This window comes from Neltuma alba, unplaced genomic scaffold (assembly GCF_004799145.2).
Source record: "Neltuma alba isolate B1F8T4 unplaced genomic scaffold, ASM479914v2 tig00011218_pilon, whole genome shotgun sequence".
NCBI classification, from domain to species: domain Eukaryota; kingdom Viridiplantae; phylum Streptophyta; class Magnoliopsida; order Fabales; family Fabaceae; genus Neltuma; species Neltuma alba.
The window spans coordinates 312,974-331,038 of NW_021635941.1; the positions used below are offsets into that span (position 1 = coordinate 312,974).

General features: G+C 31.8%; 2 protein-coding genes and 1 non-coding gene across 3 annotated transcripts; all 3 read left to right on the forward strand.

Moving 5' to 3' along the window:
* Positions 1-4,570: 4,570 nt before the first annotated feature.
* On the forward strand, positions 4,571-5,325 carry LOC114762520 (early nodulin-like protein 2). Its single transcript, XM_028952012.1, has 2 exons — positions 4,571-4,760; positions 4,874-5,325. The coding sequence occupies exons 1-2, from the start codon at positions 4,571-4,573 to the stop codon at positions 5,323-5,325; spliced, it is 642 nt and encodes a 213-aa protein (XP_028807845.1).
* A 1,057-nt stretch (positions 5,326-6,382) lies between these two features.
* Positions 6,383-6,466, forward strand: LOC114762558 (small nucleolar RNA R32/R81/Z41). Its single transcript, XR_003742262.1, has one exon. It is a non-coding gene; the product is annotated as a small nucleolar RNA R32/R81/Z41 (small nucleolar RNA).
* A 4,979-nt stretch (positions 6,467-11,445) lies between these two features.
* LOC114762521 (O-acyltransferase WSD1-like) lies at positions 11,446-16,760 on the forward strand. The gene is made up of 5 exons (XM_028952013.1): positions 11,446-11,681; positions 11,772-12,347; positions 12,476-12,829; positions 13,510-13,617; positions 16,539-16,760. The coding sequence occupies exons 1-5, from the start codon at positions 11,496-11,498 to the stop codon at positions 16,758-16,760; spliced, it is 1,446 nt and encodes a 481-aa protein (XP_028807846.1). The 5' UTR covers positions 11,446-11,495.
* The last annotated feature ends 1,305 nt before the right edge of the window (positions 16,761-18,065 follow it).

Sequence of the window (18,065 nt, forward strand, 5' to 3'; positions counted from 1 at the left end):
TATGGGAACTTTGTCGTTGTTATGTTAGTCATTTATTATAAAAAAATTTTAGTGATTAATTGCTTTGTGCCTTTTTCCCCCTTTAGAATTTTCTCTTGGAACTATTTTTGCTTCTTATTTCTACATAAAGAAACATTTTTTTCCGAGGTTAATGATATGAGAAGTTCAGAATAGATAATGGTTTTGAATCCATACCTGTGATCTTACGTGCTTTTCCCTTGTTAGCATCAATTAGGAATGAGAATCGAGTGTGGAAAATTTAACTTTTGGTTAGAAGAGGTGATTATATTTAATATTTGATAATATCTCTAATAAAATTATCTCTAGAAGAATACATATGTCATGCATAGCAAAATATATATATATCATAAGAAAAATATGAATGCTTGTATCAATTTCATTAACCTACTAGCGTGCGTTTGGTACAAGGGATTTGGAAGAGAGGGGAGGGAGGGAAAAAGATTTTAATCATTTTTTCTTATTTAGCAACACACAAATTTTAGGAGGGGGAGAAAATTTTAAAATTTTTTTCCTCCCATACCCTCCTCAACCTCCCCTCCAAAATTGGGAGGATTTGGAGGAACAGAGCAATATTTTGTCATGTTATGATTATTATGTTCATATTTATTTTTAATATCCCTATACTACACTAAATCTTTTTCTTCTTGTCTCCAAATGTTGCTCCCTCCTTTGTATGTAAATGTGAAATTTTAAAAGATAAAATGGACAATTCAATAAACAAAGTTTTGAGGATTTAAATTTTGACATATATAATTTTATATGTCAAAATTTAAATTCTCACAGCTTTGTAGCCATAAAGATAAAAATAGATGAAAACAAGATCCCACGTCTAATAAGTTTATTTGTTTGACCAAATATTTCATTCAAAAATGGGATACAGGACAAGTTATTGCTGAACATTACTTCAGTCTTTTTTTCAATAATATTTCACGCTCTAGAGTATATTAGAATTTTAATATAAGTATTGCTTAATAGATTAAATGTTATTTACAATTATATTTTATTAAACATTCTATAAAATTTAAAAAAATAATCTTAAATAAAATAAGGGTAAAATTGTCTATGTCAAAATATTTTTCTCTCTCCTCCCCTTATAAACCAAACAAGATAATATTAAAACTCCCTTCTTTCTCTTTTTTTATAAATCTAAACAAGGTAATATTAAAATCTTTTCACTCTCCTCCTATCCTCTTCCCTTTATTAAAATCCCTCTTATTTTCTTCCTTTCATTGACCCAAACAGATCCTAAGCTTTTGTCACGTTAACTTGTCTTTCTTTGGTTAATTATACGTCTGCGACTCAACGATTGAGATGCTTAAAGATTATCCAATCTGATTAATAATTTTTAATTAGAACGCCGTATGCATGTACTAAAGCTGACGTATCACGTCATGTTATAGTTGACTCATTCCATGTAGCTATTCATTATTTCACATAATATCATTTCAACGCAAGATTGGTTTACATTTCATGCTAAACAAAATTAAGCTTATAATTAAGCCACGAAAGGTAACTCAGGTAAAAAGGTGACAATTTTTTGATCTTTTATCGGCCCAAAATATCTTAGCTAGTCTGAGTCAAAATATCAGGGATAGGCTTGAGATTAAATGCTTAAATGTGAATGTTTGGATCTGAGTACTCGTGCTTCCTCAAAAATGCAAAATTATTTATCTCGTCACGCACTACCTTTTTCTTTTGCTTTTTTTTTTTCCCCTTAATGCATGGTGGTCCAATTTAACATAGCCAAGAGAGACCGTAGTCCGCGGACCGCGAAGCTTCTGAGGATGAGACGCGTGTGTGTGTGTGTGTGATAGTAGACAGCTCTCTTGGAATTTACAGTACAGTTCCGCTTGTCCCCGTCCCATGCTACCCTTTCTTCACGCTCTCTCTGGGCTGAAAAATCAACACACATTACTTGTCTCGTAAAGCATTTACGCCTTAGCATATGATTGTTGGAAATGTGTTTTTAAGAAACTAACACGTATTTGTAACAAATGATTTCTTCTTTTACCTCTTTATCTTTCCAATTGACACTATAAGGAGTTAGATCTAATACAAAATATTCCTTCGGTCTTTAATATAAAACCTATTTAATTAATTTGATTAGATTAAGAAAATTAGGTAAGTTAGTGAATTATAAAAAATATGACATGTTTTTCGTAAAACATTATAATCATCTTTCTTAATACGCCTTTTTCCTCTCCTACCTGATTATGGTTGAGAAAGTGTCCATGAGAGTAATTTAGAGAAAATTGATAAATATGATAAATGAGTCTTATATTTAGGACCAAAACCAACTTAACAATTGGGTCCTATATTAAGAACCGGAGGAGTATCAGTTTTTCATATTCAAAATTGGGATAATTAATCCACAGCTCTTTATAGTTTTAACTAATTTTGAATCAGGTTCTTATAGTTTTTTTTCTTTTTATCAGGTCCTTATACTTTCACATGTTTTTAATTAGGTCCTTGTATTTATTTTTCTTTTTATCAAGTCCTTATAAGTTCACCTTATTTTTAATTAAGTTCCTAAATTTTTTATTCCTTATTTTATAAATTCTAATAGTACTATTATATAAACATAAAATAGTATATATTATTTAATATTAGTTTATAAACAATAATATTCTAAAGATATTGAATTATTATAATGATTTTATTTTTTTCAGCAAAAAAAATTAATTGTTGTAAAAAATTTTCCTGCATTAATTAATTCTATTACTTTTTTATTACATAATCATTAATTTAATTTAATTATTAATATTTTATATTTCAGTATTAATATATTTAATTAAGCTTATATTTAATTAATAAATAAAAATTAAAACTACATGGACCTGATTAAAAATTTAGTGAAATTATAAGGACTTAATTAAAAGAAAAATAAATACAAGGACCTAATTAAAAAAAAGTAAAAGTATAAGGACCTGATAAAAAAACTATAGGGATCTGATTTAAAATTCGTTAAAACTATAAGTACTTGCGGATTAATTAACCCTTCAAAATTTGAGTCTAATGTTTACATCTAATTCTTAACAGTATCTTAATCAAAAATGTCTCCAGAAAAACATCTGTAATCAAAGTGCGGAAAGCAAACTAAAGACTAGGCCCAAAGAAATAAAATGAGATAAGAAAATCAATAGAATGAAAAAACGCCAGCTTCTCTGTTTGGGTCAGCTAGCGACCCAATCGGGCTCGCAAAGCCTGACCATTATGGGCTTATAAAACATGCCTGTAAAGATGCGTGGGATTATTCCCCCGTATATACATTAATACATATACTGCCAGCCGAATTATTCCTACACGTATCCTTAATACAATTGAAAAAAACTCAAAATACCATTTATTTATGTAGTATACCAATTGCCGAAAAATTGATAATAAATTAAATGAATTTAATCTTAATAAAAAGTTGAAAAGATTTTATCTATGTTTTTGGCCAGCAAAAAATTATATTTATTTATGTAGTTAGTCTTTTGTGACATAATTATTTGGCCAGAATAGTAAGTTAACAAAATACACATGAATATCTAATTTTCAATATGAATAATCCCTCAAAATCTTAACTGATATTTTAAGAACCTGATGTTGGTTAAAAAGAGGGGGGAGGGGACGAGATCCTTCCAAGTTCCAACTTCCAACCATATCCAAACCTCCGATCGGGTAACTTTTTTTTTTTTCCTATTTATTTCAAGCATATTTCCTCAACATCTGCAAATTAAGTATCATCAGATTTTGCAATAAATTTCAATACAAACACAAAATAGAGAGTAATAATAATTACAATTCACCTTGATTGGCAATTAGCCGTTTGCTGTTGGCACTTTGCAGAGAGCTTTGTATATATGTCATTGTTTTTTTTTTTTCCTTCTGCCCAAATAAGAAGTAAAGAATATCATTAATTATAATCAGTTTCTACAAAAATGGATTCGCAGTGTGCGTATCCCATTGGCCATTGCCCTGATTCTCAACGCTGCTTTCATAATTTAAGTCCCATTGCTTGTCTTTCACTTTTTTTAAAAAAATACATAATATACAGATAATTTTTAACTGTTAATTTTTTTTGGGACAAAATTTGCAACCGTTACTTTAAAAATCATCGATAATCAAGTTTAAAAATTGTACATGTATGTATCTATCTGTATATCTTCTAAATCTTCTCACTTTCCAATATGAACGTGCATCCTGATCCAGATTCTGTATCACCTGAATTCGGGGATAAACATAAAATATACACAGAATCATAGTTGTGTGTTTAAAAAAAAAAGGAAAAAAAAAAAAGAGATAAGATCATGTAGCGAAGGAACAATAAAGGCTGTTTTGGAAACGCTTAAAAAATGATTTATAATCAATTAATGTCCATTGGATTGAAGAGATGATTCTCAGAATTTGCCAACGTTCATTTTCTCCCTCCATCACTACTATATATATCCATAAATGTCCCTTTCTCCCTACAGTCTCATCTTCTTCTCCAGACATATTAGCTTGATTTCTCTCTTTTTTTCTTTTATCACTACTTAATTTCTGAGTCAGTTTCAGTGCAACATTAATGGCGTCTGAGCCACATAGATTGCTTGGTCTGTTTCTTCCAACGATGACTCTCACGTTGCTACTTTTCTTTTCATCATCTCAAGCTTTCAAGTTCAACGTCGGTGGCAAAGATGGTTGGGTTGTCAAGCCTTCTGAAGACTACAATCACTGGGCTGAAAGAACTAGGTTTCAGGTCAACGATACGCTCTGTAAGTCGACGTTTAATTTTTACAGTTACAAACACTACCCGACATGAACAACGAACGTAACGTATGTTTCATCGTAATAGTTTGATATTTTATGTTGTTGTGTGTTCATGTAGATTTCAAGTACAAGAAAGGGTCTGATTCAGTTTTAGTGGTGAACAAGACGGACTACGATTCCTGCAACACCAAGAATCCCATGAAGAAGATGGACGACGGTGATTCCAACTTCACTTTCGATAAATCAGGTCCCTTCTTCTTTATCAGTGGCAACTCAGGAAACTGCAAAAAGGGTCAGAAGCTGATCGTCGTTGTCTTGGCTGTCAGGCACAACACTCCTTCTTCCCCTCCGACGGCTGCTCCGGCTCCGTCTCCAGCAGGCGGAAGCCCACCGGCCGTGCCACCGGGGAGTTTGTCACCCTGGCCAAGTGAGGGCCCAACTGCTAGTGATAATTCTCCGGCACCGTCGCCGTCAAAATCTTCGGGGTATCCGAGGTTTGGTGGTTCTGTTAGCATGGGTTGCAGGGCTGGGGTGATGTTGTTGTTGGTTTGCTTCGTTGGGCTTGTTTGAGCTGTAATTTGCTGTTGTTGGTCATAAATAAGTTGTTATCTTGTGGTTTTTCAGTCACTTGTTGATTTTTTTTTTGTTGAGATGGAAGCCTGATTAAATCCTTGCAAATCTTTTTGGTTCAAGATCCTCTCCTTCTCCATTTCTCCTTTTCTTTTCAAAATCTTATATGAAAAATGTATAATTTGAATTTAATATTTTATAAAATTATTATAAGTATAAATATATAAAAATTAAGCTGTTAAAATTTGACATGCACAGTAACTACAATACAAAAAAATGAAAAAAAATCAATTTATAAAATATTATAATAATGATACTATCACATATTAAATCTAAATCATTTATTTTTAATCTAAGAATAGATAGATACGGAAGTATAAGAAGAGAATAGAGGAAAAAAAATGAGAGGATGTGGTTTCAATCTTATTTGGCGGAAAAAAAAATATTATTCGTCTAGTTCACAGTTTAAGTTTAAGTAATTGAAAAAAAACTCAAACTTTATTTATATTAAATAAATTTTTTAAAGAGAGAGAAAAATCTAGCTAGACTCAAATTTAAATATTCATTATAAGAATAAAATTAACAAATAAGAATTAATCAGAATATATTTACAACATTTAATATGCATATTTTTTATTTTTAATCTCAATTAATAACGTGTGTTTCTCCCTCTTTGTTTTTTTAATTATTTCTACCATGCTCTTTACCCAATTGGACCAAATCTTCTCATCGCATTTTCAAAAAATGACAAATAAACTGAGGCCCATAGTAGGAACACAGGTGGCCCAAGGCTCAAAGTCTCAAAGTCCAAAACGAAAAGGATTGCCCGGGGAAGCCCAAAGTCAGTAAGCATTAATGATTAGGGTTTTCACTGAAGCAGTTTAAATGCCGTGCCCCTGAGTCGTTTCTCTGCACCCTGCCATTCTCTCGTCTCCTCAAGCTGGTGAGTTGCGTCGCTGTTTCGCAGGAAGTCCTATTTGAATTTATCTCTTTCTCTTGGCCTTTCGATTTGTTGTGATTTTATTGTGTTGAACGAATAAATAAATGATTCAGATGACGACGAAGAGGATGAAAGCAAATTAAAGGATGTGTGATCATCAATGATCAAAACTATCCTCGCTACGTTCTTTCTGATTCGTCTATCCACTCTAATTTCTTTTTATTGGTTTTTGCTTGTTGCTTGAAGATTTTCCTCCGGATCGATAAGGATTTTGAATCTTAAGTCCAAACCGATCCACATATTTGGCTGCACACTATGCTGCCCTGCGCTGCAGTCATAAGAAGATTGTTTGATTTTTCTCAGTCTGCATTGGGAAATTTTGATTCATTCTTCTTCCTCTTTTAAAAGCGGAGACTGTTCTTCTTGGGCGACCATTTAGTGCTAAGAAAATGACATAAAGCGTTCTTTAGAGAGTTAGGTTTAAAAAAAAAAATTTATTTAGAGAGGAAAAAATTTTATTTGTGTTTAAGTAAAAATCTTTTTTTTTTATTCCATATATATGTGTTTAAAAAATTTTGTTATCCATTGATGCTAGTTGCCTACAAAGTTAAACGTTCGGGTAAATTATCTGTTATTTATTTTTTTAAATTTTTTATCATTAATATTCTCTTTAACAAACGGGTTGAAAATCTATAAATTTTTTACACATATTAATACCATTTTATTTAATTTGGATTCCTTCTAGTAATTTTCGGGTGAAGCGAAAAAAGAAATGGACGAGTAGATTATGTGGATTTTAGAAAAGTGAGTTTTCCCAATCACTTCAACGTACAAGATAATCATAATTCATAACAAAATGTATAGTTATACCAATTCTGCATTAGAACTTGAGATAATACATAGAACTTCACTAATTTTAATAAAGAAATAATGTAAACTAGAAAAGTAAAAAAAATAATTAATTTAAAACTTTTGATTTCTCTTTTTTATTTTTTAAAATTAAATTTATTAAAATTTTCTCTTACTTTCCATTTTTAAGGAGAGTAATTAAAAATTATAGCATAGAGACAAAATTCAATGCTGGAGTTGCTTAATATGGTGCAAGTCAAGATAATATTTTTCTCACGTGCTTATCTATAAACCTTTTGGTGCTCAACAGATTGAAGACTGAGTGCCCATCATCAAAATGATGCTCTTTTGAATTAGGAAAATAATTTGGGCTATTAAGCACGAAATGTTAAGAAAGAAAGGAGGGGAAAAAACATAAGATCATAATTAAATTTACTTACTTAAAACAGTGCATTTTGAGTACTTGAGCACTGGGCTTACATACAAAACCTGCTCTCAATTTCTCATATAGAATTCGACCACTCTCACATTATTGTTTGTTGCAATGGAAATCAACAACTTTATTATTTTAGTGGTAAATGAGGCATACATAGGGTAGGATTGTCTTTTGCATAAAAGCTTTACATCTGTAGAGCACCGCGGAGAATTATTGATCGACACATACCGATCACCAAACATAGTGATTCCCCCAGCCACCATCCTTCATGAGATTAATTATTAATATACAAATACAATTTAATTAATAAACTGATCATACTGGTATCTATTTACCACTAAATAATTATTTAAATAACACTACATTCAGTCCTCAATATAAAAACTTATTTAACTTTTATTTTGGTCCTAAATATAAAATTTCAATTTACTTTGTCTCTCATATTTATTTTTTTCCCAAAAGTAGTCCTTGTAATAATGATAATTCTAACAATACACTTGATTAGTGAGAATATTTTAGAAAAAACAACACCTATTTATTACAAATAACTAACTTAACTAATTTTCTTAATCTATTCAAATTAATCAACTAGTTCTTATATAAAGGATGGGAGTATTACTTGTTAATTATCATTCAATTACTACATTCTCAAAAGAAAATACTAGCTTTGTTCTTAATATATGACCTAATTGTTGAATTAATTTTGATCCTATATATAAGACTTATGTATCATATTTATCAATTTTTTTTAAATTACTCTCATGGAGGGAGGATATTAAGAAAGAAAATAATGATATTTTAGAAAAAATATATCATAATTTTTATAATTAATTAACTTATCTAATTTTTTAATCTAATCAAATTAATTAAATAAATTATGTATTAAGAATTAGAAGAGGAGTATCCTGGTCATGAAATGTCCGACAACAGTTGTGGAGCCACGAGTTACCTGTCATTTACCAGAAAAAAGGTGCAAAGAGATAAGAGAAGAGAACTTATTGTGCTCCTACCTAGTTTTATTTATTTATTTATTCTTTTGACATCTTCTGAAATTTTAGTACTTTGATTGGAATCCTTGCTTCAAGCAAATTTGAGAGTAGTTTAAAATATATATGACCTTCTTTAGCTGAAGTACTTTAAATTTAATCAAATGTGAAACATTCCCCCCTCCTCCCCAAAAAGAAAAAGACAAGTAAAATTAAAATTGAAGTTAAAATGAAAACGTTTTTGTTAACTTCAAGTGAATAAAAATTTTGCATTTATATAGAGTTTCGATTAAACACGTTTTAGGCAAATTTTTGTGGTCGGTTATATTCCTTAAAGGGAATAATGGACAGTTGAAGAGACATATCTCAACCGTTAAATAAATACTAATACTAATAGACAAATGGGGATGGTATTTCTCCGTATTTTATCATAAGATCTAATTTTTTGAATAGATTTGTTTCTTTTTATAAGATCTTTTTTGAGTTTGTTTAAGCATTTAATACATTATTATCTATTTTATTCATAATTTAATATATTTAATACATTTTATTTATTTATTTATCTCACTGTTACTCTCTCACATTTACCCATTTATATACAGATGTATATTGAAAAAAATTGTATTTGCTACATATCAATTACTTTTAACTAATTTTAATTATTTTCTTAAACTGCACAATTTAATTAAAAAGATCTTATAATAAGGGATGAAGGGAGTATGTAGTAGTATTATATTTTTTAAATGATTTGTCCTCTCGACCTACCAGATCGGCATTGATTTAATTAGCTGCCTAATGAATTAATTAATGATGCCACCCTTTGGAATATCATCAATAATATAAATGAATACTAATTCCATGCTACACCATAAAATTATATTCCGGAAAAAACATAGAAATATAAAAAAATTCTAAGTAATAGTACTATTTAACTCATGAGGAAATTTCTCAGCATTATTTATGAACATTTTGTTTCCGACACGGCATATATCGGCATAAAAATGGGGCCCACGTTTCGTTATCAAGAATTAATGAAGTGGCAGCATTTTGCCGACATTTTAAATTTGCCTGCAACTAAATTTATGGCTAATAAATAAATAGTTGGCTATGTGTTGAAGGACCAAAACACGTACGAAAAATCTACAACGGCTTAAACATCGCGAGCATTTCAAAATGATCATCAATCATGTTGGCTTTGGCCTTTTGGATCAGTGCTTTGATTTTCATAAGCAATTCCATCTCTCCTTTTAACTTTGTTTGTTACTCCTTCTTATACTGCATATAAGATTATTTTAACTAATTCGTAAAATTTAAAAAACAATTCAGATTATTATTTGTAATTAATGTGCATAGAATTTGTCACACCTTTTTTTTTAAAAAAAAAAACTGCCATTTAATTACTAGAATTCGACGTGCAGAGATAACAATATCATGGAAAACAAGTATATGGGAGATAGCACAAGAGAAAATTGGATATTGTATTTAGGATCACATTAAAACTTGACGTTATATTTAGAATAAGAGGGAGTACCAGCTAGTTTTGTTGACCACAATATACTCCTTTCCTTTTTAAGTACTAGTCACAGTACACCCCTATCTAATAATATAATGAAATAAAAATGGTACTACCTACTATATCTTAAGTTAAATACCATTAATTAAATTTTGGAAATAATCTAAAAATGCTCAATACTAGTTTTCCGCATTAAATGAAATTAGATATTTAAAAAGGAGTGGGTAGTATATATTTCAATGAAAACAACATCGAACAATAAGTATCAGCTAAGCTACTTGTGACAATGGGTGCATTTAGCATGGCTAGAAATCCACTTCACAAATTTATCATATTACTTGACTTTGTACGTATGCACCTAGCATAGCTAGAAGTCCACTTCATAAATTTATGATAATATTTGACCTTATACGTACGCATTTAGCATAGCTAGAAATCCACTTCATAAATTTATGATATTATTTGACTTTATACGTATTAGAAGGAAAATCTGGCTAATATAGTAGGAATATCCCATTTTATGTTCCCACAATTTATTCAACCTAGATTCTGGATTAATATTGAAACTTATTCTTCTAGTTCTATTTATAGAACAGGAAAAGAAGATGTTTTTTGGTCTTATTTATAGGTACTAAGAGAAATTTTAATTTTTATATGAATGTATAATTTCACCTTTTATTTATTATTGTATTGACTTTGTTTACTTGAGGTATAATATATATTAAATAGGGATAAAGTTAGAAAATTATTGAATTTTAAATGAGAGTTAATAAAATTTAAGGTTTTTCTTAATTTATGTGAAACATAAAATGACTTATAAATAGGACTAAAAAAAGTACTAGTTACCACGCATTCCTGCTCCAATAATCAAACTCATTTGGGGTGACACGTTTCAACTTTTCATCTTGTTCCTCTCTTGGCAATTAGCAGAAGGGAAAACCATATTTGGGGTACCTATACTTTTTTTTAATTTTCAATTTGGTACCTATGGGTTTTTTGTTCTTAACTAAATCTTTATTTTTGCTCTATAAACATCATCAATCCTTATGTCGAGACTAAAAATATCAATAGAACAAAGTTATAAGAGCTAATGTTGCTAAAAAGATATAATTAAATGTTTAATTAAAGAGAAAAAAACATATAAGTACCAAATTAAAAATTGAAAGAATAGGTACCTTCAATATGGTTTTCCCTTGGCAGAACGATACATCAAAATAAAATTCATAACTTTCATCTCAAGTACGAAACGTTGAAACTCAAAACCAATCATTTATGAAGAAACAGTTAGGGAGATACGCTTTTGTATATTTTGGTATCATCATTCGCTGCACAATTATATATTCCCTTTGCTTTTTGACTTGGCTACTTGTCCTAAAACCACCAGTCCTCCCATCTCAAGTCTCTCTCTCTCTCTCTCTCTCTCTCTCTAACGAGTACGTTACCATTATGGAATACTTGAATGAAGATTATGAAGAGCCCGTGAGTCCTGCAGGACGATACTTCAACAGCTCGGTGATATGTTCGTATTGTTTTGGGTTTTTAGAATCAGAAGTTCCAATTGATGACTCTCCAACTATGTATTTGCTTCAACATGTGTTCCTCCCTATTAACCCTCGTTTCTCCTGTATCATGGTTCTCTCTCTCTTCCATTTTTCTAGTGTTTTATATATATGAGCTCTTAGTTTCGTACACCAGTAGTGACTATTTGTTATATGGCCACAGGTTAAAGACGAAGATGGGAATATGATATGGAAGCGTGTTGAGGTGAGGCCTGAAGAACATGTGAAGGTGCCAATATTTCCTGAGAGTGATTCAGGATTGTATGATCAGTATTTTAGTGACTATGTTTCAAGGATTCTCACAGAGAAGACGCCAAGCAACAAACCACTATGGGAATTTCATGTGATTAAGTATCCAACGAGCAAGGCTTGTGGAACTCTCATCATGAAAATTCATCATTCACTTGGAGATGGCTACTCTCTCATGGGAGCTCTTCTTTCTTGTCTTCATAGAGCCGATGATCCTTCTATTCCATTATCTTTTCCTTCACGAAAACCATCTTCAGAACCTGTACAATCTCACAGAAAGAACTTCTTTCAGAGGCTGATCTCAGCTATTTCCTCCTCTTTCATCTCCATATCAGACTTTGGTTGGAGCTTGATAAAATCTGGAATGATTCCAGATGACATTACACCCATAAGGTCTGGATTTGAAGGAACTGAGTCTCAGCCTTTTGGCTTATCAGACATATCATTCCCTCTTGACAGTTTCAAAGAAATCAAGTCAAGGCTTGGAGTGGTAAGATTCATATATATCTACACACACAAATATATATTAACACCTTGTTGTTGGTTTCTTTAAGCTCACACACACACACACACGTGAGTATCAGATTAAGCTAATTGAATCATTGATGTTGTTTGCAGACAACAAATGATGTGATTGCTGGGATGATCTTCTGTGGGATAAGGCAGTACATGCAAGAGATGAAGAGCAAGGCAGGGAAAGCAAATTCCACAGCAGTGGTGATGTTCAATACCAGGGAGGCTGAAGGTTATAGTTCAGTGAAGGACATGCTGGATCCCAATTCCAAGGGTCGCTGGGGGAATCAAATTGCCTTGTTACAAATTCCAATTCCTAAGATGAACCAAGCCAGGATTTCCAACCCCCTTGAATTTGTTTGGAAAGCCCACAGATTGATTCAGAAGAAGAGGAAATCCTTCGGTGTTTTTCTCCTTGGATGGCTCCTAGATTTGGAGATGAAATTAAGAGGGCACGAGGTAGGCATGTGTTTATGTTGGCTAGTGGGCGGGTGGGAAAAAAAATCGATGTTTCTCGCCGCATCGCTTTGACGCTTTGGGTCTCTGTATATACTAATACTACCGTATCTTACTGTATATCAAATCATAATCTTTTAAGAGGTTCTAAATTAATTACACCTTCCTTGACCAATATATATAGATATTATTGAGATTATAAATATATAATTGATTATAAAGAATAATTTTTAATTTAAAATAAACAATATTGCAATATCTTTTTTTTTAAAGATCTTTACAAATTAAACTCTCAAATGAAATAAATTTTTATTGCTCTTAAGGCTAATTTTGTTATATATTTTAATTTTAGCAGAAACCAAATTCTTAGCAGTCATGATATGTCAATTTGCATTGTAATCAAAAGTAAATTGCAATTTTCATGATATACTAGATGTGTTTTTATATAACTGAAAACACCTTTCAATTCTCCATTTCAATTTCTATACATAAAACATACCTTATTGAGATTAGTCTTAACCAGCCTAAAAAATTGTGTATGGCCCTATAATCTAATAGTATGAAAACTTCTTTATAAGTGGGACAAGTCACGGATTCAATCCCAGTTATAATCTTAGAGATAGACTGAACCGTGAGTAAAAACAATCCAAAAGTTCATGTGTTGTAAATGGTGGTGGTTGCAGGCAGTAGCAAAACGAATATACAGCACACTTGAGAATTCAAGTATGGTAATCTCCAGCTTAAACGGGCCTTTGGAACAGATGGCTCTTGCAAATCATCGCGTTAATTGGGTGACTAGCTGAAAGCTGCTGCTATTATTATTATTATTATTATTATTTCATGATGTCTGTGTGTGTGCGTGTGTGATGTAAAAGTGGCTATTGTCATTATTGACTGGGCCGCACTGAAAGTGATGAATACCATAATTTCTCAATGAAAATGAGAGTTTTTGCCCTTTGGGGTGTGTGTGTGTGTTAGAGAAATTGGAAGAGTTCAATCCGATTTGATCGATGTGGTTGATACTCGATTGAATGAATGGTAAGACCAAGTCATTACTTATTTTTCCACTCTGATATTTTATTTGGCCACATGTCACTCACCTTAATTAAGGATGAGCCACAATATATTCAATAATTCTCCGTAAATATTTTCTTTGAATCTTAAAAGTACTGTGTGGGAGAAGATGTACCGTGCAACTAGAATCTGAACGATTCAAAAACAAGAGAAAGTACTCTTGATGTTGATTTTTGATAGTTTGTACGTACGCATGAACGAGTGTACAACACTGTAACCTTTATTGATGAGGGGAGGTTAAATTAGTCAAGATGATTGGTGGTTTTTTTGGTTAAGCATACGTATTTTCTTATTAGAGACAATTCTGATCAAAGTATTGTCAGATACTAAATATAATAATCTCTTTCTGTAGAGATTTGAATTTTAATTCACTGCATTGTGAGAGTCTGAGAGACTATAGCCAATTCCGTTAGACAACCTCGCTAGTAATGATTAGTATTAATCTCCTAGTTAGTTTGCTGGTGATTGTCGTGTATCATTTCATAGATGTGGGGAGGTTAAATTTTCACCTAAAGAGTGATATTAATTAACACATGTTTTCCTCTCAAGAATTTTAAAGAGTTTGGGGTTAATGGTTTCAACCATGAAAGTATTATTGTAATATCATTGATGGCCTGTAATAATCTTGCCAAGAATTCATATTTCATTTTGTTTTTTATAAGCTAACCAATATAAGTAAATTTTTGTCTTTTATTATATATTTTAGATTAATATAGTATATGAAACCTATAATCCCATAATCCTCTTGCTATTGATCAATCAGTTTGAGGAGCGAAACATGCCTATATCATTAGTCTTAAGAAATATGAAGAAAAATGGAGATGAAGTTGGAGTCAAAACACAGCATAAAGAGCTAGCGTCTCTCTCTATATATATATATATACACACACACACGCGTGTGTGTGTATGGTTGATTGGCGAATTTTATATGGACAATTGACAGGTGCTTCATGGGGGGCTGTCAGATAGTGATAGACCATGGAAATGAAATTAAGAGGCAATGTAACAAGACAACACAGATCCAATGGCAGGAGATATGTAATGCTATGCATATAATATTCATTCCATTTCAAACACAACAATCAAATAACTAAATTAGGCAACTCAAAAAGTTGATTAAAATTAGTTAAAGATAATACATATGTAAAAAAAAAAACACAACTTATTTTTCTAAAACACATTTATTTACAAAGAGGATAAATGGAAGAGAAAATGAGTGAAAAAAAAGAAATTGACAAAAGCATATAATTAATCACAGACAAAAATAAAAAAAACTAAATTATCAGACAAATTCAAATTAATGCTTACGGGAAGGGGGAAAAAAAAAACCTCTTCAAAATTTTGATGAGATATATTCAATTGGTCATAGGAAGAGAAAACAACATATGGACCGCCTATTATCGTTATTATCCATGCAAGCTTTATGCATCCGTCTCTTCATTGGCCGTCCCTCCAAGTTGGGGGAAAAAAAAAAAATCTGGCCTTATTTCTTCACCGCTACGGCAGCTTTATTTTCCAAGTTCTGTTTACATAGTCGTTGTCGCTTTATGTAACTGCTAAACCCCCATGCACCCTTCTCTCTTAATCTGTCTTTATCTCTATCTTTAATACTGCCCCCAGATTAATTATTTATAATATCCACTACTCATTTGGTCTTATATATTGGATACAGAGAGAGAGAGAGAAATTTTGGACCTATTTATAAGGTAGAGAAAGAAGAAATTTTTTTTTCTATTTTCATATGAATATATAACGTAATTACCTGTTATTTATTATTGTGTTGACTCTGTTCTCATAAAATATATTGTATAATAAATAAGGATAAAGTTAAAAAGTTATTAAATTTTAAATAAGAATTAATAAATTTTAAGATTTTTATTGATTTGTGTAAAATACATTGAAATTAATTTTATTCTCATAAAATATAATAGTATTATATACTACTTCATACACCTTTTTGCAGTCTCCATTTACACCAGCACCAGTGGCCAGCACGGGTATAGGGTCACTTTTATTTATATATAGCTCAAACTGACTGTTTTCCTCTTTTTCTTTATCCGTCTCCACTATAAATAAACCAATTAAGGGTGGAATTTGCGTGTAAAAAGCAAAGCCTTTCCTTTTGCCTGCTTCCTTCTTATCATAATAAATAGATTTTTTCTGTGTATCAAAAAATAATAAATAGATGTTTTCTTTAGGATGATGGAGTCTTTAATAGGTGATGTAACCCAGCATATAAATGGTTTAGAAAAATGAGAGTGCCGTTTGGTATTGAAACACCCTATTTGCTACCCGTAAACATAATGGCACATTCATTTTCTGGAAAATGATTTTTTTTATAAATTATATATAAACCTCAGCTAATATATTTTTAGTTTTTTTTTTTGTATAAACATATCAGCTTTGCCTAGTTAGGATGTATCAATCCATAAGATTAAACAATAACGAAATAGTGTTAATCTATCATGATTTGTATGATTAAATAGGGCAAACATGATAAAAGAAGAGCTGCTAATTTTGAAATTTTAACCTCCAAAAATGGGAGGAGTTATTACTGGATCTGTAAAAAATTTATAAAAAAAATTGTGAAATAAAAACTACATAAAAAAGTTGTTAATATTGATGTTCCGATTCCCAGGCTAGCTTTCAATTGACGGGGACGGCTAAGGATAAAGGAACTTTTCTATTATTGACCTTCTCATATCAGTTTGGTGGCATGGAAGTAGGAGTGAGAAGTGGGATTGGGGCGGGAACTGAAAATTTGGGCCGTTTGATATGTGGGGACCCAATTCTGTGTGGAACGGGGTTCCATACCCAAGCCCAAGGAACTGGGTTCCAGTTTCATGGAACTGAAGAATGAGACTATTTTGCCCCTCACCCCCACCTTGAAAAGATCGAGCTCTCCCGCCATAACAGTCCGATGAGGACGGCGGCAAGGACAACGGGTGAGGACGAGGACGATAGACAACGGCGATGATGATGGTGGATGGCTATCTGTATTCTCCTTCATCCTTTGATCTGCGATTTCTTTCTTTATCGAATAGGAGAAAGGTCAGAACGATTCATTCCATTGATGCTGAAGGAGCTAAGGTCATTGATTTTCTTTCTTCCTTTCTTCTCTAACAATTTTCTTCTTTTTTCCCCATCGCTTTTCTATTCGTTACAGCCTTCTATGTCGTGCCTTTCTCCCTCTACATCCCGTCATGCTTCTTGATTTCACCGTCCTGCTTATGTTCACTCTTCCCGTCCTCTAGTCTTCACGGATCGGATCTGTCATCCTTCATCCTTCATGATGGACAGATCTTGGGTTCATGCCCCTCTAATAGACAATGGAGCTTTGTGAGTGAAGTTCGAAGAAAAAGACCGAAGAAGAAGGTCCGAAAGTGTGAAGTTTACATTGCATTTCTGCTGGAGATGTGCATTTTTTTCATTGGTTTTGTCCTGGTCTTCCCCATTTCCGGGGACAGTGGTGCCACATGATGGTGGAAGAACGAACTATCGGCAGTAGATGAGAGGGAAGGAATTGGCTTTTCATTTTTTTCCCCCCTCGTTTGAAGAGTAATTTAGTATTTTCATATTATAAATACATATTTTAATTAAAAATTATAGTTCACCCTACTTTCATCAACCTACCAACATGCAAAACTCACTCTCACTTTTATTTCCAATTCCAATTCCTTCGAAAAATAACTCCTCGCACCAAATGGGTGTTATTAAATGAAACTTCTATTAAGGGAATGTTTGAGTAGAATAAAAACTATGATTTTAAAAATGTTTTTATAATATACAAAGTAAATATATAAAGAAGTTTGTCTTAATTTGTAAAAAATATTTTTGGGGTTATCCATTAGCAACAAGTAAAAGCGTTTTACAGAATATTTTTTTATAAAACGAAACAAATTTTTTTATATATTTATTTTATATATCATAAAAATATTTATAAAATTAAAGTTTAGTTTTCACTCAAGCACTTTCTGAAATGACACCAAGCCCTTGGTAGATTACCCGTGCGTTGAGCTCTCTCTCTCTCTCTGTCTGTGTCTGTCTGTGCATGTGAGTCTGTGACCATATAGGATGTACCAGCGGGTCAGCCCTAAGATCCTGCCATCTAAATCCTCTACAATTCACTTGAGATGCACTCCCTGCATTTTCATGAAAACTGCGT